A 22,828-nucleotide genomic window follows, 5' to 3' on the forward strand; every position below is an offset into this window, starting at 1 on the left:
GTTGTTACAGAAATAAAAGCAAAGTTGAAACAATTAGCTTTTTCATGCAGTGGTTTTAAGGGCGTCAGTCACATCTTAAAGCAAAATCTGAACATAATACAAATGAGTGGTTTATACTTAGGCTTTGTTGAATTGGATAATGATACTTTCCTGGGAAAGAGAGTGAAGAATGTTTAAAAGGCATGATTAGCTTGCATTGTATAGATTTAGTTTGGGGAGGAAAATCATGGACATCATTTTGTAGGAACCTCTAGACTTGAAAGTTAATTACCTGTTGTTTTGGGCTCTGATCCAAGTAAGGACACTGAAGTTTGTTTTCTGAAGATGTGTATGCATCAGTGGACTGAAGAACAGTTAAGGTTTTAGTTACTGGAGTGAGAAGATAAAGCCAGCAATCATCCCCCACATCTTTGTTGCACCTGTTCCATATGGGAAACTTTTTTCTTGCCTCTTTGGCTTTTAAATTTTGGCTGTTAATAAGCAAAAATTATATAAATTACACTAATCACATTACTGTTTAAGATTTTCATGTCTCTCCCCTCCTCCTCCCACCCCCACCCCACAGTTTTCCCTGAGAAATATTTGCTTAGTAATTACTAAGTAATTATTTGACATTGGTCAGTTTTCTCATGGATGTCTGCAAATTTTTTAAAATTAATTTTTCAGAAAATAGAGATTAGATATGTAGTAGTCTGGAAGGCTTGCAGTTAAATTTCGTCCCAGTTACTTCAGGTTCTTAGTTTTCAGTTACAAAAATTGGGGGTTATTTTAGAAATGACCTCAATGAAATTAAGATGAAAGGAACGCCAGTAGATGTCTCGGAGGACCTTCTTGGGATTACATTTTTCTTGCTGGTTGTGATCATCTGTTTACATGCCATGGATACAAAGGAGAATATCTATAGCTACATTTTGATGCTTCATGTGTACTTGTATTCTCCAGATTTCCTGAACCTTTTCCTGGTCATTTAATAAGAGAGTTTTTGAGATTCTAGTGTTTTGTGTGAAGTGAGTAGATCTTGAGGTTGGTATTCTGAACTTGTTGAGAGTTAGTTGTATTGTGGTATTTGACAAGGTGGGTAGCTGAAGTATTGGTAGCTTGGTTTTGTGGTAGGTTGGTTTTCCTTTCTGTCTTTTCTGTGTGGTGTTAAAGATGAAATCTAAGATTCTGGTAAACAAGTAGCTTAAGAGAATGCACGGCACTTGTCACACTGGGCGCTCAGTAAATACCGAATGAGCTTTAAAGAGGGAAGATGCCCTGTGCACGCTGCTCGTAGCATCTCTTAGTTCCCCGGTGCTCAGAGCTGCTCCTGTGGGTAGACTTGTGTCTGCCCCTGTTATGCAGTGTACGTCCAGAGGTTTGGTCTTGGCAAGCATGCCTTCCTCAGAGTGAGTGGAGAGCTGTTCTCTCACGTCTTTCCTCCTGTCACCAATGATCTGACCATAAGCAGTTTGTAAGCAGAATTCTGACCTTTGTAATAACTTAATTGTCTTCCTCGGTGTAGCTGCTGGATTTTCATAAGCTTGTATAGCTCACATTCTCTCTGCCTCTTTAAGTATGAGTGGTAAACCAGAGGTAAATATTAGAAGTATTGATGTTGGACTTGCCATTGAAAACTGTCAAAACTAGATTTTCCTGTCACTAGAAAAAGAGAATACGATACTTTATATTTTACACTCTCTCTGACTTGACATCGTTCACTTTTATGTGTGTCCTGAACCTTTTGACCTGTTAGGATCTTAACAATATTTGCTGCATATAATGTGAATAGATGGCCTTTGTTAGTGCAGTTGCAGTTAAGCTCACACCTGGAACTTGTTTTTCCAGTGCTTTCATTCCTCTTTCCTTTTTATTCTTTGATCTTTCTTTCCCTGGGTCCTGTTATTAGATACGACACCAAATTTTAAAACATTGAGGATCAATTTAGGAATTAGAATCTTTGCCTTCTGTACCATAACTTAGAAAAAATAAAACTCAGTTCTAATGTTTTGTCTTGTACATCTAGGCGAGGTATTAGAGCCAACACATCATTAGCCTTTTATAGGACCTCAGTTTCTTTCTTGTCATACTCAGGGACTCTGTCTGATCAGACCAGCGTGACCAGGGTCTCCACCCCTGGCTTCTTTGCAGCTTCTCCTGAGCCATACTCAGCAGTGGGCCTTGTCTTAAACTTGGAATCTGTGTATACTACGATTTCCTGGCTGGGCCTTTTCTCCCTTCCCAGATTCCAGAATGCAGGTGTTCCTATCCCATCAGCAACTTCAGTGTTCGTTCTAAAGAGCGACCGAAGTTTTAAATTGTATTAGTCATAGACTTACTCTCAGCGATTTCTTTTTCACAGATGTGGGTCCTCTCCTGATTTCTCCAGCCATCCCTGCGCGTACTCCATGTGCCCATCTGGTTTGTCAGGGCTTGACGAGCCGCCTTCTCCCTTGCCCTCCAGGGAGGAGAGGACAGTGTGTCCCTGCACTTCCCCACACCGCCCACGGAGCAGCTCGCTCCGCTTGCGGAGGCACTGCCCTGGCACACTGTGGACTGGGTCAGTCCACCCAGCGGAGAGAACTTTGCAAGGTTCCCCCGGCAGGCTGCTGGGAGCAGGAGCCATGGACAGTGCTCTCAGCAGCAGTGGGACTTTTCCCGTAGGTGGGTTAATTAGCCCTTGGAATAGAAGTCCCCTGACTCCCCAGCTCTTAAGGCATAGCTCATGGGTGCTCCTTTGAAAGGCAGCTGGTTGTGGCTGTTCCGGCTTCAGCTCTTCTCTTTTGGGTTAGTAGCAGCCACCGTTGAACTGTCATACTAACAACCCTGAAATCCTTACAGATTTCCAGCTTGGAATAATGGACTATTAAAGCTGATATTTAGCCTTCCAAACCCCTTCAGGACACTGGGTCGACTGCTCTGCATTCTGCCCTTAATTTGTCCTAGTATAGCACATGTTATTCATGCTGTATCAGAAATCATGACTCAGGTTGTGTGCTCTGCTGTTTTTAATTTGGATGCAAGTGGAATTTGACCCCATGAATATGCCAGTCCTCAGACTTTGATTTGCATTTATGCTTCATGTATGTGGGTGCTGGAACCCAGACTTACTTGTATGTGTTGCATAGTTGGGTGACATGTGTTGAGGATCACCGAAGTCAGATCAGGAGGAGTTGTTCATAAATCTTTGTTTACCTGGCAGTGCTTTTCACTTGGCTGATTTTTCATGGAATGTTATGTCTCTGAAATAAATAGGAAAGAGATCCTGAGCTTGTTAGTGATGTTGTTAACGTCGTGCTCTTAATGTATTTGTCTAGAATTAGCCCAAGCACTCTCAGTCATATTTTACTGACTCATGGTATTTTTTGTTCAGAATAGTAGAACCATGAGAATAGATTTTTTTAGAGCATATTCTTTTTGGGAATTCTGTGGTGTCCCAAGAGACGTAACTGAAGTTGTGTTTTAACCCATCTCTCACTTGCTGGTCACATCATAGGACGGGCAGTCAATAGGCTGTCTAGACTGTGTGCTTTGGTGTTCTTGTGTGAAGCTGAAAGTTGGGAGAGCTGTGTCATCCTTTTGCGGCTGTAGGAAGGGGTTCATTATTCTTGTGCGTCTCCAGAGACCTAAGGGATGGTTTATATTTATCCTTCGGTATATGTCTCTTCAAACTGTTATTAAGATAGAACTGTATGTATTATGATAAGTTCTTGATTGCTAGTAAAGGATATACTGAAAGTAAGCTATTTTAGAGTTTTAGATTTTCTTTTGTTAAATGATTAGGGGGTAAATGTCAGTTTACTTGGAATTTATTGAACATTTGTATATGAAATGAATGGTAAACAAACTTCTTGAATGAAAGTTAAGGAAAATCATTTTTAACATAAAATCATTCAATTTTATTTTTGAAGCAGAAATACCAGATCCATCAACGTGGGAGAGTCAAGATTCCGCACAGATAAATGGAACTGATTCTGTTTTGTCAAAGGCTGAAATCGCATCTTGCAGTTATGAAGCCAGGTATGTAGGCATTAAAGATGTTGTTGAATAATTAATTGACTTCATTTCTTATATAATCTTTTGAAGTGGATTTAGATGGGTTAGTCAAACCTGTGACTTGAATGTAACAAATAAAGAAAGAAGTCTTTCTAACCTTAATCCCTTCCGTTTCCTTTTTTTGCCTTCACAAATGCTCAGTAACTTTAAATAAATACCTTAGTGTCCTGCTGAAGCAATAGGTTCTGTGATGAAAACCAAAAGAAGCTGGACATTGTCATTTTTCAGTCGTCTTTCAAAGCATAAGATTAAAGAATTAGATATTTTGGGGTGGAAGAGGGCCTTAGGGTCATCTACTCTGATCGTTATTTCTTTCTGCCAGGAAATATCTCTTGTTATTTAAACCTGGTACTCAGCATTTTTTTAAGTTATGTTAAAACCTGATTGCCTGTTAGGTCACAACCCAGCAGTCCCGCCCTGGCACGCCTGGTCATCTGCTCACTTCAAGTCGCAGTGCTCTGGCCTGCCAGCACGAAGCCTGATTACTGCCGGCTGTGTCAGTTCTGGAGGAAACAGATACATCCCACACGTTCCTCCTAGTTTAGAAAGATGTTTTTAGAAATCGATTATTCGGGTTGTAAAAATGGAGTCGTGATTAATGATTAAGTGATTAATTTAAAGAGCATTCATTATTTTTTTCTTCCTTGCTAACTGAACACAGACACTTTATAACACAGCGAGCATTTAGACTGTGTGTTAAAAAGCAAAGACATCACTTTGCTGACAAAGGCTCACATAGTTAAGGCTGTGGTCTTTCCACTAGACGTGTATGGATGTGAGAGCTAGACGATAAAGAAGGCAGAGCACCAAAGAATTGATGCTTTCGAACTGTGGTGTTGGAGAAGACTCTTGAGAGTCCCTTGAACAGCACAGAGAGCAAACTAGTCAATCTTAAAGGAAATCAATCCGAAATACTCTTTGGAAGGACTGATGCTGAACCTGAAGCTCCAGTACTTTGGCCACCTGATGGGAACAGGTGAATCATTGGATAAGACCCTAAGGCTGGGAAAGATTGAAGACAGAAAAAGGGTGACAGAGGATGAGATGGTTGGATGGCGTCATTGATTCAGTGGATATGAACTTGGGCAAACTCCAGGAGGTGCTGAGGGACCGGGAAGCCTGTGAGTCACAGTTCGTAGGGTCATGAGGAGTCGGATACGACTGAGCGACGGAGCAGCAACAGCAAAGCACTTAACTTACACACCGCTGGCAAGTGTGGGAGTGTTTACTAATTACAGAAGCAGGCTGAGGTCACATCGGGCACACTTTTCAGTCCTGTTTTTGTTTGGTAGTGTCTTAATGGTTTTGTCATTCATGCTTTTTAAAAAATGAGATATAATTGACATGTAACATTAACAGTATACAACAATGACTTGATATATATATTACATTTTTCAGTCGTGATTTAAAGTTGGAGTTATTCAAGCAAGTCTAATCTGATCAAAAAAGTATCTTGACACATCATCATCTAACCAGAATAGTTTGCTTAAAATCTTGCCAATTGTTTTATTAAAAGGATATCTAAGAAAAAAGGATTATATTCAAATCCTTTATGACACGCCAGGCTTTACTCCCCGACTGACTTTGCTTTTTTCATTGACAGTTATGTTTTAATCTTTTTCATTGTTCGTTGATCATGTCGCCAAGGAATTGAAACTTTCTTTAATGAAAAAGATAATTAGATCTGAATGCATTGTGGATTCTATGTTTTCATTAGTGCAGGAAGTTTAGAGCTGATTCTGTGCAGTGGGCTAGTCTTCTCCCCCTGCTGAGTTACGGGTGGTGACAGACGGCATGCTTCTGGTGACTGGGCGTCGTGTTCTGCATCTCGAAGCTGTGAGGGATGCTTGCCCAGTCTTTGGTCTTGGCTGTGGGTGACGTGGGAGCCGCCTTCCTGTGCTGCCTCTGCCGGGTCTCCCCCCGTACCCGGCGCCCCCTGCTGGATGCTGGCTGGGGAGTGAGTGCCAAGGTCGCCTCAGAGTTAGGAGTGTTGCCAGCTCCTGGTGGTTTTGGACTCCAGGCCTCTGTTGGTGTTTGGATAGGGCATTTGTATTGTACCACAGATGGTGATTGTCAAGCTGAATATGTTACAGAATAATTGGAGTGATGATATATGAGGGCCAAATGCTGTGCAGCAAGCCATTTAAGGGTCACTTAGATGGCAAATGTTGAAGGAGATGCGAAAAGTGGTGAAAATGAATTTGAGTGTAAGTTGGGGGGAAAGAAAACATGAAACCCACAACAATGGGGTTTTTGTCCTTTAATTGTAATTTTTTCATTTTCTAGGCTACTCCTAATGAGAGTCTCTTGGATATCCTATTTTTTAAAGGCTATCTAACAGTTATATTTTCCTTCAGTGAGATTTTTTTTTTAATGAATGTATACAAAGTTGCATCAGAGAAATGTTTCTGGACTTGGACTGGAGACTAGGTTGTAGGGACAGTCATCCCAGTTTTAGGCACTGGAGAGTTTTCAGTAGACATGGTTCTTATAATAATGGGGTTAGCTAAGTATGGAACATGACCGTAGAAGCCATAGGAAGGTAGAATCTAATTCCACAAGTCGAGATTTGCATGCCTGTTATCTTTACTTATATTTACCATAGAGAACCTGGCAGGCTGTAGTCCATGGGGTCTCAAGAGTTGGACACAACTTAGTGACTAAACCACCATAGAGAACTAGTAATAGCTTTATCCATAACTAAGTTAGAAGGCAGATATGTGGATGGATAGGTAATGATATACATATATCCTACAGTTAGCGATTTTAAGGAGCAAATAATTTCTAAACCTCCGTTTTCACCCTTTACAATCCTGAATTAGTGATGTGGATGTCCTTCAGAATATTGAATTGACAATGACAGCGATTTAATAGCTGGGTTTTTTTTAACATTATCTAATGCAACCCAGGTACCCTTGCCTGAGCACATAGCACAGAGAAGACGGCATGTGCTGCTTTCCCTGTAAACCTAGCAGTGGGCGCCTGTGAAGTCCTGGTGTTGGTCCTGCTTGGTGTTTGAGCTGGTGGGCAGAGATGTCAGTGTGGTGAAGTCACCGTGTAATTGTCTTTACCTGTTTGTTATTACTTTTTGACCATGCTGCATGGCTTGTGGGGTCTTAGTTCCCTGACCAGGGATTGAACCCGGGCCCTTGGCAGTGAGCACGCTGAATCCTAACCACTGGACCATCAGGGAAGTCCTGCGCATTTGTTTTATATGAAACAAGCCTCCTTTCCCAGCCACCGACCAGGAGCGTTTTACTTCCCTTAGTTGTGGGAGGCCTCTTAGGTTTTTCCTTTTTTGTTCATAACTTCCTCACAGTGTCTAGTGATCCCCAAGCATCTCTCGCTGGGACATAGGTATGCCTGCGTACGTAAGTTGATATAATTTTCTAAGTAATATGCCTGTGGAATTTTTTGTGTAGGTAAAAAATTTGAAAATGAAAGTACTGTAAATATAAGAATATAGTACTTATAGGAATTATGTAACACATGCCTTTAATTTGTAAGTTTAGCTTTTACATGTTGAATCTACCTATCATGTTTTAAACTATTTGTGTACTTCTACGTAGCCTTGTAAACTATTATGCATGCACTTCCCTGCCTCATAATAAGGCCCGTGGGCTCGAGCCCGTTCTCTCGTGGGCCTCTGCGGGTCATCCTCGTGGACGTCATGGGGTCCGTTTTGTTCACTGTTTTCTACCCACCACTTCACATGGTGCCTGAGACACAGATTTTTGTTGAATGAAGGAGAGCTTTGTTCTCTTTCCCGTGACTCGTTAGTCGTCTCGTCCTTTCCTGTCATTTCCCTCCTATGAGATGCTTCTCATCCACTCTGGGCTTTGCAGTCTGATCATCCGTTACTGTTTTATATACATTTAAAAAGTATGTCATTTCATGTCAGTAGCTTGGAGGATTCTTTTCCTCCTTGCTGCTCACTGCTGGTCTGGGATAGTCAGGGAGCCGCAGGCCTCTGCTTGTTGAAGACCGTGTTTCTTAAAAACAGGGACACCTCTGTACTAAATACTGAGTACTGAGTGAGTACGTGTTTATTGAGTGGAAACATGACGTAACCATGTGATGCATTTACCTACAAGTATGTAATCTCAGGAAACACTGCTTATTGTCATCTGCTTATGTTTTTACTGTAAGATTTTTTTTCTTGATCCATTGCAGAGTAGTAACATGGAATTTTACTCTTGTGCATAATCCCATAATTACAGTTTTGTGCTGAATGCTCTAAATATCAAAGGTGATGTGGGGCACAGAGACATGTAGGAGATTTGAGATGTACCATTTTCAACCAGGTCCCTCACGGTTGTGGACCCCGGCTCCTGCCAGGGTGACGTCCCGCCGTGGCCACCGCTGTCGGCATCTCGGCCACCGTGGAACCCACACAGGCGCTTGGAGTCGGTCGCGGGGGAGCTGGGTGGTGACGGGATGAGTGCCTCCTGCCTGCCTGTCGCGCAGCGCTCACTGTCCTGCGTGGTTCTCTGTCTTTGGGGGATGAACCGTGGCTGAGCCAGGCCCTCTTTTGGGGCAGCAGACCTCCATAGCACGGTCCCGCTCTGTGGTGGTTGTGGCATGGCTGGGGACGCTCTGTCATCTGCAGTGGGGTCAGAGGTACGAGGCCTGGGAGGTGTCTTTGAATAACATATTTGTGTGTGTCTGCTGTGTCACTTACACTTACCTGACAACTGTGGGATTCTCCTTTGTGGGGAAACAAACTTGTAAGCTTTCTCACTGCCTGTTTTTTACGTCTCCTGAGAGGGGAGTTAAATGAAAATTGTGTGTCAGTGGCTTGGGGAGATAGCAATATTTGATACTTGATTTGACTTTTAAAAATTTCAGGTCTAACCTCCCCTGTATTCTGTTCTTTCTCTAGACAAGTTGGCATTAGGAATGGAATGTTTTTCGGGCAAGCCAAGCAGCTTTGTCCCAGTCTCCAGGCGGTCCCTTACGATTTCCATGCGTATAAAGAGGTTGCACGAACGATGTACGAGACGCTGGCCAGGTATGTGCGCCATGCTCATTCCTCTGTCCCTTGGCTGCTCAGACCTAATCCTGAGGACGGACCCGCTGCCTCAGGCCTGGTGGAAACCCACTCCTCCGCCGCCAGCATCCGGCCCGCTCCTCCCGTGCGCACCCCCAGGGCGAGGCTCGGGCCGCGGGACACTTCTGTGCGGCAGGGCCTGAGCCGCTCGCCGGTGCTGCCGCGGGCCTCACCTTCTGTCCACGTGGCGTTTGCTCAGTGGCTCCAGTTTCCCTTCATGGGACCAGACGGATGCAAGATGGGCATTTTTAACCTGGTTATTCTCTTTTATTACATACGAGCTATAGTTTTGTTGAAAATTAGAACTGTAGGTTCACAAGTAGAGACTCTTTCGAATCCTTTGTCCTCTGAAATCATTAGGCGTGCCAGATGTTAGCTTTTATAAAAACGTTTAGTGATGCAGCTGGCCCTTGAACGACTTGGTGGCAGTGGGGAGCTGTGCTCACGAGGTGCAGAATCGTGTGTAGCCCACAGCCAGCTGTCTGTACCCTTGGCTTCTCCGTGGTCATGATCACGTAGCACTCTTCGTATTCACTACTGAAAAAACCCATGCATGAGCCATCCCTCAAGGTTCACACCGCTGTTGTTCAAGGGTCGCCCATAGTCTCAAGATAGGTGATTAGACGGCTTGAGAAAAGGAGATTTTGTTTTTTGAATATTTACAGTATACATATATTTAATGTTAATTCAAAACTCAAACTTTTAAATAAGTATGTGGGCCTGCCATATTCTCTCTATAAAAGTCCAGGTAAGGTCATCGTCCCAGCCTCTGAGCTCTGCTGAGGGCAGCGGGAGCCGCCGCGGGCAAGGTGTGAGTGGACGCCGGCCAGCCCTTAGGCTGTACCGATGTTCTGAAGGAGTTCTGAGGGAGATGCTCGCCTCTCTCGTCACTTCATCCTCGCCTGCTTACAGGGCATCTACCACGTGCAGACAACTGTCGATGCTGCCAGTCCTGCAGGAGAGGAGTCAGATCCAAGCCCTGCCTTTGGGGGGCTTCCTCTAACGGAGAGAGAACCTGAGAGGGCCAGGGAAGCTCTCTGCCATCAGTGTGTGGACTTAGGGCTGAGGGACAAGCCGTTCTCACACAGCTGTCCTAAGACCCCAAACACGGGCCCGCCCTGTTAGCAGGTGGGGTGTGCGCTTGTTGGGTCCCCTCCGGAGCTGTGGTCGGCCGCTGCCCGCGGGGGCTGGAGGTGGGCCTGAGCTGGTGCTGCTGCTTGTGGTTATGAAGCCGGAGTGGCCAGCAGCCTGGACCGCAGGGCGGGGACTTCGTGGACACGGTTCGTGGACACGGTCACGCAGTTTTGGTTGGTGGAGACATTTTCAGTGGCCATGTGGCTGTGCTTTGAACAAAAGATTCCTCGTTATTCTCCTGCCACCTTTGGAAATCCCGCCTTAGGGCAGCTCTAGTATCAGGACACACTCTGCTCTGATAGATGGCTCCCTGGAGTTAATCCAAGACAGACCACTCATCTCTTAAATGATTGTTGGTAGTAATTAGTCTGATCTACAGCCTGCAGTGAGTTGGGGTGAGAGGTGGAGGGCTGGCCCCCTGATACTTCACCAGGTGGATGTTTGAAGATCCGTTTCTCGTCCCGAGGCCTTCGCTGGCCTGTGGTCCACGTATTTAATGAACATCAGAGCCACACAACAACTCTTCTCTCCCCTTTCCTCTCCTCTGGTGAACTGAAACAGTGCTCTGTGTAGGTAGATCATGACCAAAAACAGCAACAACCAAAACCAAAGCCCAAAGTGTTTCCATCTGAAGAGAATGTCACCGGTGTCCTTCTAGACGGGCACGTGGCTGACCGGCCGTCATATCCTGCTCTGTCCCGGGCATTTGTATTCAGGAGACCATCAATTGCTTGTTTGATTTGTGTGGTTTTTCTTCCTCAGGGATTCTGGTAAAACATGTTTGAATATGTTTAAAATTAAATGTTGTGACAGTTCTAATTGACTCAATACTTTGCAGATATTCAAAGGTTTATGGAGGTGTTCTCAGTGTAGAGAAATTGAAGTGATCATTTCTGTTGTATTTTTGGTAATTAATATGGAAAAAAATACTGATGAACTAACTTTGCAGTTAGAGGTGAAGTGACCTGAGCCAGCTCAGTTCAATGGTAGCACTTCTAGCACCTTCAGTCTCAGGGGATGTTGGGAAGGCGGCTGTGGGAAGCCTGCTGGCCGGGCGCGCCTGCGTGACGCTAAGCACGGCTGTGACTCGCGCGTCTGCTCTGTGTCGGCAGCTACACACACAACATCGAAGCCGTCAGCTGTGATGAGGCCCTGGTGGACATCACCGAGATCCTCGCGGAGACCAGGCTCACGCCTGACGAGTTTGCCAACGCTGTCCGCATGGAGATTAAGGACCAGACTAAATGTGCTGCCTCTGTGGGGATCGGTCAGTAGCCGGCGTCTCTCGTACTGCTCATTTTAGTCAGAGCCTCGCTCTAGGAGCACTGAAACCTACTTAACTTTAGGAGTAATTTTTAGGTTTTGTTTTTATCACTTTCATGTATAGACCTCCACTTCTGAGACGGTACTTAGCATGGCTCACAGGCAAAGCCCGAGATCAAACTGATGGAAGTGTTAGTAAATGGTTGATAACATCTGTAGAGTATACAAGTTGGAATATTTCTTTTCCCTCAGAAATGGAGAGAATTGAACTCAGTATTGGTCAGCAATGTTATTTTTCTCACGTGAACAGAGGCTGTGTTTAAAGCCGTGCAGCGGGGCTGGGTTTGGAGTTCCGTGTTGATGAGCCTTGTAGGGACTCGATTACCCTCCGAAGCTCCCCGGGCCCCTCAGCCAGCCCTGCCTCCACGGTCTGCAGAAGTCACAGTGCTGACGTGTGCCTCCCTCCGCTGGCTGCCCCCACCCCGGTCGTCTGTGCTGCCTTGGACTCCCCCGCTGTGTGCCCTGAGTCCCCCGTGTCGCCCTCGGCTCCCCTGCCTACCTGCCCCTCTCTGAGCACCCAGTGCCTCTGCTGACTGAAGACCTCGACTGCTTGTGTGGCCCTCGCAGGGTGACCTGACGGAGCACCAGGTCTCCATCTGGAGGCAGAGTGGGAGGGAACAGGCTCCTCGGTGGAGCCTCTGCTGGGGTTTGTGTGAGTGTGGTTAGGAGGTTGAGCTTCTGCCGGGTGTGTGAGGCGGGCTCCCAGGAACCGGAAGCAGCTTGCCATCTTCAGGAGTGAACCAGCCCTGGGAGGGCAGGTGCTCCCGTCAGGCGGGACTTCTAAGGTGTCAGAACATCATGAGCCCTAGAAGATACTGGGTTGCCCAGAAAGTTTGTGTGGGTTTTTCCATAAGCTGTAGCAGGAAAACCTGAAAAGACTTTTTGGCCCGCCCAATGCAGAGCAGGTCAACAGCATCCCTCCGCTTTCCAGCAGGCCTGCTCTTGGGCTCCTGGGTGTGGCCTGGAGACCCCCCTCAGCATTCGTTTAGGACTTGCCTCTTGGAGTCTGCTATCAGGCACTGGCTTAGTTCTTCGTTTTTAATTGTATTTATTTTAAATTTACAAGTGGGATGATATGAATATGTTCTTTTAAGTTCAAGCACATTATTAAGACAAAAGTCCCAAATGATGTTTCTACTTCTCAGCCCTCTTTTTCTTCACAACTTACCACTTTTATCATTTTGGTGTGAAGTTGCAGTACTTTTTCTCTTCAATGAATATTTTTACATTTACCCTAGGAAAACACATTGTTTTTAAATAAGCTTCCCATAAAACTAAGATATATGTCCTTTATAGAAGTCTTCTGTAGTTTGTGGAGATTTTGTTATTTACATGGAAGTTCATCTGACGCGCGTTGAGATGTTTCTCAGCTGCCTGACACCTTCTCTGGCGCCGGTAGCCTTCTGTCTGCTCTGCGTTAGCATCTGTGTCCACTCACACACCTTGGACCTCCCTATCTGCCTTCTTTTCTAAGACACTCACGCCTGCAGTTCTGCACCCGTATTCTGATCATATAGTGAGACATCTGGTTCTTGGGGCTCCCCCCCACCCCAAGTCCAATGGCATTTCTTTGGCCTTATTTCTCCCTAGTGTGGATTCACTGGTTGGTAAAATGAGGGACTTCCCTGGTGGTCCAGTGGTTAGGACTCTGACCTTTCACTGCCTTGGGCCCGGGTTCAGTCCCTGATTGGGGAACTAAGATCCTGCAAGCTGCATGGTGTGGCCAGAAACACAAAGATTGTTTGGTAAAATGAGCTGATTGCTGATGATTGCCTGCCTGTAACCCTCTCATCTTTGGTTAGGATTATTTTCTCTACTCCTTCACCTGGGTGGGAGATGCAACTCAAAGTTACCACAGTTGCAGATTATTTTTATTCTTTTTAGAAACTTGATAGATAACCTATCTGTAGATGTCTTTGTTAGGAAATTTTGAAAATAATTGTGACTATTTCTTAAATGACTTCTTTGTTTTTTAAAAACAAATTTTTATAGGTTCTAATATTCTGCTGGCTAGAATGGCAACTAGAAAGGCAAAACCAGATGGCCAATACCACTTAAAACCGGAAGAAGTAGATGATTTTATCAGAGGTCAGCTCGTTACTAACCTACCAGGTAAATACAGAGCATTTCTTTCTTTTATTTGTTGTAAATATTCATTGGTGCTTTGTATAGATGTATAATGTATCTCTCTTTTCCAAAACATGATTTAAATTTTTTTAATCTTTATTGAGTGCCATGGTAAACAAAATTTACAACACTGCAGTAAATACCCCTTCGATTTGTTTATCAGAACCTTGATATAATGTTTTAGCTTTGCTGCTCATGTGTTTTACTTCAAGTGTTTAAGTATTTCTGAAGTACCAAGGTCAAGGAGTTCTAAGAAGACATATATAAAAGAATATGATGAAACTGACTTTTGATCCTTTAAATAAATCAGAATTGAAATAATGTACATCTAGTCCCAAGATAAAGTTTTGACAGTTGATTCCCCTGTTTACAAAATTGTCCTGCCAAGCTAGTGATATGTTTCTGAGTTTAGTCAGCAAGTTGTTTTAAAAGTAGAAAATGTTTGAAGCATATCAGGAAGAAGAAAACCTAAACTGAAGTATTCTGTTCTGTTAACTCAGGCAGGAGTGAAGTGTCTAGAGGGGCATACCTTTCTCCCCTCCTGGGCAGCACGGCTAGTGGTTTTACTGTTTTGTGTAGTGTGGCTAGCTCACCTGGCATGCAGAGGCCTTTCTCTATGGAAAAACATCAAGTGTCATCGACTATAACGGAAAAATCATTGCCCTTTGGGGCCCTTGATCAGGTGTAAATTTTGTGTGTAGGGAATTCACTTCACTTTTACTAAATATTTAGACTTGCTTTCTATGGTGATGCCTCTTTCTAACAAAGTTCTTTCTGTAAAGCAATTATCCTTCAATTAAAAAATAAATTAAAAAAAAATTTCTCTGAACCTTATAGTAATCCATGATTCCATTTCAGATTATCCTCTCCAGTTTTTGTAAAGCAGCTTGTGTTAGCTTCACAAAACTCCTGTGTATTTGTAGTATGAACATTCAAGACAGTATATTTTTAGTGAATGTTTGTTGAAAGTAGATTCAGTGGTGTTTTTGAATGCATGTTCCTGAGCCTAAGAAAAGTATACCTGAACTAACATAAAAGTATCTGTTATAGGCCAAAGTTATTAAAGGACCCAAATGCCATTTTATGATGGATTAGTTCTAAAGCCACTTGGCTCCCTAATAAATAAATCTAAGAATGTGCTTGATGAAACTAGGAGCCATGCCGTGTGGGGCCACCCAAGACGGATGGGTCATGGTGGAGAGTTCTGACAAAACATGGTCCACTGGAGAAGGGAATGGCAAACCATTTCAGTATTCTTGCCTTGAGAACCCCATAAGCAGTACGAAAAGGCAAAAAGATAGGACACTGAAAGATGAACTCCTCAGGTCAGTAGGTGCCCAATATGCTATTGGAGATCGGTGGAGAAATAACTCCAGAAAGAATGAAGAGATGGAGCCAAAACAAAAACAGCACCCCATTGTGGATATGACTGGTGATGGAAGTGAAGTCTGATTCTGTAAAGAACAATATTGCATAGGAACCTGGAATGTTAGGTCCATGAATCAAGGTGAATTGGAAGTGCTCAAATAGGAGATGACAAGAGTGAACATCAACATTTTAGGAATCAGTGAACTAAGATGGATTGGAATGGGTGAACTTAACTTAGATGACCATTATATCTACTCCTGTGGGCAAGAACCCCTTAGAAGAAATGGAGTAGCGATCATATTCAACAAGAGTCTGAAATGCAGTACTTGGATGCAGTCTCAAAAACGACTGAATGACCTCTGTTCGTTTCCAAGGCAAACCATTCAATATCACAGTAATCCAAGTCTATGCCCCAACCAGTAATGCTGAAGAAGCTGAAGTAGAATGGTTCTATGAAGACCTACAAGACTTTCTAGAACTAACACCCAGAAAAGATATCCTTTTCATTATAGGGAACTGGAAGGCAAAAGTAAGAAGTCAAGAAATACCTGGAGTAACAGGCAAATTTGGCCTTGGAGTACAAAATGAAGCAGGGCAAAGGCTAATAGAGTTTTGCCAAAAGAACACACTGGTCATAGCAAACACCCTCTTCCATCAACACAAGAGAAGACTCTACACATGGACATCACCAGATGGTCAACACTGAAATGAGATTGATTATATTCTTTGCAGCCAAAGATGGAGAAGCTCTATATAGTCAGCAAAAACAAGACTGGGAGCTGACTGTGGCTCAGATCATGAGCTTCTTTTTGCCAAATTTGGACTTAAGTTGAAGAAAGTAGGGAAAACCACCAGACCTTTCAGGTATGACCTAAATCAAATCCCTTATGATTATACAGTGGAAGTGACAATTAGATTCAAGGGATTAGATCTGATAGACAGAGAGCCTGAAGGACTATGGACAGAGGTTTGTGACATTGTACAGGAGGCAGGGATCAAGACCATCCCCAAGAGAAAGAAATGCAAATAGGCAAAATGGCTGTCTGAGGAGGCCTGACAAATAGCTGAGAAAAGAAGAGAGGTGAAAAGCAAAGGAGAAAAGGAAAGATATTCCCATCTGAATGCGGAGTTCCGTAGAAGGGCAGGGAGAGATAAGGAAGCCTTCCTCAGTGATCAGTGCAAAGCAATAGAGGAAAACAATAGAATGGGAAAGACTAGAGATCTCCTCAAGAAAATTAGAGATACTCAGGGAACATTTCATGCAAAGATGGGCACAATAAAGGACAGAAATGATATGGACCTAACAGAAGCAGAAGATATTAAGAAGAGGTGGCAAGAATACACAGACGAACTATACAAAAAAGATTTTCATGACCCAGATAATCATGGTGGTATGATCACTCACTTAGAGCCAGACATCCTGAAATGCGAAGTCAAGTGGTCCTTAGGAAGCATCACTACGATCAAAGCTTGTGGAGGTGATGGAATTCCAGTTGGGCTATTTCAAATCCTGAAAGATAATGCTGTGAAAGTGCTGCACTCAATATGCCAGCAAATTTGGAAAACTCAGCAGTGGCCACAGGACTGGAAAAGTTCAGTTTTCATTCCAGTCCCAAGGAAACGCAATGCCAGAGAATGCTGAAACTACTGCACAATTGCATTTCATCTCACCCACTAGTAAAGTAATGCTTAAAATTCCCCAAGCCAGGCTTCAACAGTACGTGAACTGTGAATTTCCAGATGTTCAAGCTGGATTTAGAAAAGGCAGTGGAACCAGATATCAAATTGCCAACATCCTGTTGGATCATTGAAAAAGCAAGAGAGTGCCAGAAAGACATCTGTTTCTGCTTTATTGACTATGCCAAAACCTTTTACTGTGTGGATCACAACAAACTGTGGAAAATTCTTCAACAGATGAGAATACCAGGCCACCTGACCTTCCTGAAAAATCTGTATGCAGGTCAAGAAGCAACAGTTAGAACTGGACGAGGACCAGCAGACTGGTTCCAAATAGGAAAAGGAGTACGTCAAGGCTGCATATTGTCACCCTGCTTACTTAATTTATATGCAGAGTACATCATGAGAAATGCTGGGCTGGAGGAAGCACAAGCTGGAATCAAGATTGCCGGGAGAAATATCAATAACCTCAGATGTGCAGATGACACCACCCTTATGGCAGAAAGCGCAGAAGAACAAAAGAGCCTCTTGATGAAAGTGAAAGAGGAGAGGGAAAAAGTTGGCTTAAAACTCAATTCAGAAAACTAAGATCATGGCATCCAGTCCAAACTCTTCATGGCAAATAGATGGGGAAACAGTGAAAACAGTGAGAGACTTTATTTTTTTGGGCTCCAAAATCACTGCAGGTGGTGACTGCAGCCATGAAATTAAAAAACACTCGCTGTTTGAAAGAAAAGCTATGATCAACCTAGACAGCGTATTAAAAAACATAGACATTACTTTGCCAACAAACGTCCGTCTAGTCAAGGCTATGGTTTTTCCAGTGGTCATGTATGGATGTGAGAATTGCACTATAAAGAAAGCTGAGTGCCAAAGAATTGAGCTTTTGATCTGTGGTGTTGGAGAAGACTCTTGAGAGTACCTTGAACTGAAAGGAGATCTAACCAGTCATCCTAAAGGAAATCAGTCCTGAATATTCATTGGAAGGACTGATGCTGAAGGTGAAACTCTTAATACTTTGGCCACCTGATGGGAAGAACTAACTCACTAGAACAGACCCTGATGTTGGGAAAGATTGAAGGTGGGAGGAGAAGGGGACGATAGAGAATGGCATCACTGACTGGATGGACATGAGTTTGAGTAAGCTCAGGAGTTGGTGAATGACAGGGAGGCCTGGTGTGCTGCAGTCCATGGGGTCATGAGGAGTCGGACACAACTGAGTGAACTGAAGAATGTGTTAGTATCAGAAACGTGGAATACAACATTGTGGTGGTCAGTTTGAGGTTAAATTTGAAGAGTAATTAGCCTTATAAAATCATGCTAGCAAACTACCTTATTAGACAACACAGTTTAGCATTTTTCTAACACATCTTATTGCAGTTATATATAAGAAGAAACCAGTATATTTAAAGTGCCTGTGAAATCTAAGAGTTGAAGATTATGATACTGGTTATCTATTTTAGTTTGTTAAAACTGCCATAAGAAAATACCACAGGTTGTGTGACTTAAACAGCAGATAGTTATTCCCTCAAGATCTTGGAGACTAGACGTGCACAGTTGAATTGTCAGCAGGTCGGGTTTCTTCGAGGTCTCTCTGTTGGCCTGTAGGTGGCTGTCTTCTCAGCGTGGTGCTCACTCTCCGTGTCTGTGTCCCGGTCTCTTACAGGGCCAGCAGGGATGCTGGATTAGGGCCCGCGTGTGTGACCTGTTGTTACCGTAATTACCTTTATGAAGGACCTTTCTCCAGTTAGTCGTGTTCTGAGATTCTGGGAATTAAGATTTCAGCATAGCAATCCTGAGATTCTGGATGCAGTTCCATCCGTAGCACCATCTTCATACTGGATCTTTTTTGTTAAGTTTATTTGTTGGGTTTGGGTGTTTTTTTTTTAAACACAGAAATAGAGAGTTTACCTTTCACCTTCGTTTGCTTCATGGTCAAAAGGACTTGATGTTTTGAAGGGCAAGTGTGCAGTTATGTGTCCTGGCTGAATCCTTTGGCACAGCCTTGAATTTCCTAAGAGGCAGCTGAAATGTGGGGGAAGCATTGGCAGCCAGGATGGACTTCTTCCCACAAAGCACCTTCTCACACTGCTCCTCTCTCCTTCAGAACCGGCTTGTAGCCAGCTGTGGCCACCCAGAATTGTCAGTGAGATTTTTATATATAACACTGCTGCTACTGCTAAGTCACTTCAGTCGTGTCCGACTCTGTGCGACCCCATCCCTGGGATTCTCCAGGCAGGAACACTGGAGTGGGTTGCCATTTCCTTCTCCAATGCATGAAAGTGAAAAATGAAGTCGCTCAGTCCTGTCCGACTCTTAGCAACACCATGGACTGCAGCCTACCACGCTCCCCCATCCATGGGATTTTCCAGGCAAGAGTACTAGAGTGGGGTGCCATTGCCTTCTCTGACATATAACACTACTGACTTTTATAAAAGTCCCCAATTTATTATTGGACAGGTTTTAGAACTTTTTAGTATGTAAAATGTCAGCATTTTCGGTGGTTATCCCTGCCCTGAGCTGGTAACCCATCTAAAATATGAGCTGTTCCTTTGGAAATGGGTTTCACATATGTACAGGAGACTAGGCAGTAAACGTTTCTGAAAATTCTGACAAGGAAGCAGCTGTTTATCTTGTTAAAAATTAGTCATTTCCCAGGTGGCACTAGTGGGACAGAACCCACCTGCCAGTGCAGGAGACACAAGAGACGCAGGTTCGATCCCTGGGTTGGGAAGGTCCCCTGGAGGAGGACTTGGCAACTCCAGTCTTCTGCCTGGAGAATCCCACGGACAGAGGGGCCTGGCGGGCTACAGTCCATGGGGCCCCTGAGTCGGGCACGACTAAAGCAACTTGGCGCACACGCACGCACTGCCTGCTGCTGCCTGATCCTTCTCTCTCTAGGACTTCCCCAGTGGCTCATCAGTAAAGAATCCTTCTGCAGTGCAGGAGACGAGGGTTCGGTCCCTGGGTCAGGAAGCTCTCCTGGAGAAGGGAACGGCAACCTTCCCTTATATTCAGTTAGGTTTCACTTAAAATTCTGTCTTTCTGCGCACAGGGTGCGCAGTGTGTAACTTGCCCTTCCTCCGGTTGTTGACTGAGACCCTGCTGTCTGTGCTTGGTCTCTGTTCTGACTTGAACTTTAAAGTGGCGCAAATGGGATGCAGCGCCCTTAGCGCCTCTCGTCTGACTTCCATCAGGGGACAGATTTTCTTGACTTAAACTTGTCCCCCTCCCCCTTCCGTGGCTGTATACCTTTTATCAGGTTGTCCACCTCCCTCCTAGCCATGTGTCCGCACAACAGCTATAAGAGGTTCCCCTCCAGAACCTGGACGGACTGCTTATCTCCACAAGGCCACTCAGAACTGGAGCCAGGAGACCGGAACCTCAGTCTGAGTCTCTGAGGGGCTCACTGACCTCGGCACGTGGAGACCACATTGATAGGAGCCCAGCACCCTTCGGCTGAGGCTCCACCTTGCAGACAGTGACGAGGGGGCTGCTGGGTGCCGGGCTGGCCGCGGGACACTGGCTGCCTATCTAGGGAGATAGTTCTCGTTTGTAGAAGACTTCTGCCTGTCCTCGGCTCGCTGCCACTTGGCTCAGGAAACACTATCCCACATCACTTGTGCCACCTTGTTTGGTATGAGAGCATGTGGGCATGGGCCTGTCATGACTTCTGACTCTAGTTCCCATTCAAAGAAAACGTGGCTGAAGCCACTGCAAAGTTTGGTCACCGCCGAAATCATGGTAGAGTCCCTCACATTCCCTGGTCTCCTAGAATGTCTGAGTCGTGCTGTGAACCACCTCAAGCCAGTGTGTAACTTCGTTGATTTTGTGACTAAGATAGAAAACTTTATTACTCAGTAATAAAAATAAATCACATTTTTTGGAAAACTTACTAATACCCGTTTGAGAAGTTCTGGCGCACCTGTAGGGGGAGTCCAAATTGAGAAGCAGTGTCCAGAAATAACTTTCCTAGTACGATTTGCACTAAAAAACATTCTTAATCTATGAGATGCTTCAGTTATGTCACTTCAGAACTATAAGGGAGATTATTTTAAACTAGTTGTGCATTAGCAGTTTGTGTCGCTGAGTTGTTTTTAACAGTTTACATGCAGAATTAAGGAACTGTCCCTTTCCTAGGAGTTGGACGTTCAATGGAATCCAAGCTGATGTCTTTGGGGATTAGGACGTGTGGAGACTTGCAGTATATGACCATGGCCAAACTCCAGAAAGAATTTGGTCCCAAAACTGGTCAGATGCTTTATAGGTTCTGCCGAGGTTTGGACGACAGACCAGTTCGCACTGAAAAGGAAAGAAAATCTGTTTCAGCTGAGATCAACTATGGAATAAGGTTTTCCCAGGTACTGATCTCCTCACAGGTTTCAGCTTCTGTTTTTCGTATTTGCACATAGTCCTGTCTCTCCAGCTAGACCGTGACTCTTGATACTTAAAATGAAGCCTTAAAACCCTTGCTGTTCCCAGAGCTGGCAGAACGTATGTTCTTAAATAGAGCAGACAGTGCAGTAAATCACATATTAAATACTGGAAGGTTAATATACTTGAGAAGAACCATTAGGCGCGGAGGAAAATAACATGGGTATTTTTTATGTTTGTCTTTCTGTAGCCAAAAGAAGCAGAAGCTTTTCTTCTGAGTCTTTCAGAAGAAATTCAGCGGCGCCTTGAAGCTGTGGGCATGAAGGGCAAACGCCTGACTCTCAAAATCATGGTACGGAAGCCGGGGGCCCCTGTAGAAACGGCCAAATACGGAGGCCATGGCATTTGTGACATCACCACCAGGTAAGCTTATTAATAAAAAGGACATTAGATATCAATATTTCATTACAGGTCATTGTAATGAATGGAAAATGGGAAAGAAAAAAAAACCCAAGGAAAAGTGTGCCCAGAGAACTGCAGACACTGACCCTCCTGGGTGATGTGCAGAGCCAGGCCTCGGGCCTTGCCGTGGAGCGGCCCTGCCGGGCCAGGTTGCCCCAGCCTGTCGGCGTGTCCCGACGGGGCAGGCTGTCCTGTCCGTGGGGTCTGCAGGCCGTGGGCTTCGGTGCGGGGACAGGAAGGGGGATGCTTGTGGGCTTGGTGGGAAGGTCCCGTGGGGAAGCATCAGTCATTCAGAAAATGATTGCAGTGAGGACTTGACTTCATTTAGGGAGGTGTGATTTCCTTTTTGTGAAAAGATTAATCATGATAGTCTCTGGAAATTGGTAGAAAGCATTTTAAAACCCTATCTTTTTTTAATGTGAGGGCCACTAATATAAGACTGATGTAAGATCTGCGGCCAGTGTGAAAACACCTAATTTTGTGTGCCACTTATACTATACAGGACACTGTTGTAAAGCTTTGGCTGACTGATGGGTAAATTAAAATACACTGTAGTAGTTTCTTCTTGCTCTCTACTCAATTTTAAATACCTTACAGTTTCTTAGGACTCTGTATTTTGGTGTACCTAGGGGCTGAGTCTAAGCTCAGTAAGAAAATCTGCCTTCATTTAAGCCTTTTTGGAAAATCCAGATATTCCAAAAAATCTAGTTACCAACACAACACTAAAAAAATGGGATTTTTAACTATACTATAACTATATAACTATAAGCCCACCCTCCAGTTCAACAATAATATTCATTCAGCATTTTTGATGTACACTTATCTGCTTGCTGTTACTGGTATTTGTTCATTTTTGTCCTATTGAAAAGTTTTATTTTGGAAAATGTATGCATGTGTAAGTAGAGAGCAGCGTCCTGAACCCACACCCCACCCCCTGAGCTCCATGGTCGCTGCTGGGCTCCTGCACCAGCCCTCCCCTGTCCCCAGCTATTCTGAAGTGACTCTCAGAGACCGGACCGTTTCTTCCACGGGTATCTAGGTGTCTATCTCTGACAAGACCCTGGTTTAGTAAACACAGGACAGTTCAAAAGCTGCCTGCGTTGCTGGCAATAAAGTGCTCATTTCACCACGCCCTTTACCTTTGGGTAAGACGTGATTTTCTTCAAATATTTACCTGATAGCTGTTGACTGTTTGTATGTGAACTGCTGAAACGCGGGCGCCTCTGGACTCTTAGTAGGACACGCAGGCCAGGGGGCTTCACTTGGCCCTCACCTTTG

General features: G+C 44.3%; 1 protein-coding gene across 5 annotated transcripts in view; it reads left to right on the plus strand.

Moving 5' to 3' along the window:
* The window catches only part of REV1 (REV1 DNA directed polymerase), an 86,426-nt gene that overhangs the window by 54,859 nt on the left and 8,739 nt on the right, over nt 1-22,828 (plus strand). For 4 of the 5 annotated variants that reach the window (XM_061155929.1, XM_061155925.1, XM_061155926.1 and 1 more), the window contains 6 exons: nt 3,891-3,999; nt 8,918-9,046; nt 11,332-11,486; nt 13,535-13,654; nt 20,855-21,075; nt 21,339-21,511. In XM_061155929.1, the coding sequence (XP_061011912.1) occupies nt 3,891-3,999; nt 8,918-9,046; nt 11,332-11,486; nt 13,535-13,654; nt 20,855-21,075; nt 21,339-21,511 (907 nt within the window). The remainder of the gene's footprint in view (nt 1-3,890; nt 4,000-8,917; nt 9,047-11,331; nt 11,487-13,534; nt 13,655-20,854; nt 21,076-21,338; nt 21,512-22,828) is intronic. The other variant, XM_061155927.1, reaches the window with a different exon arrangement.

Source organism: Dama dama, chromosome 11 (genome assembly GCF_033118175.1).
Source record: "Dama dama isolate Ldn47 chromosome 11, ASM3311817v1, whole genome shotgun sequence".
Taxonomy (NCBI): domain Eukaryota; kingdom Metazoa; phylum Chordata; class Mammalia; order Artiodactyla; family Cervidae; genus Dama; species Dama dama.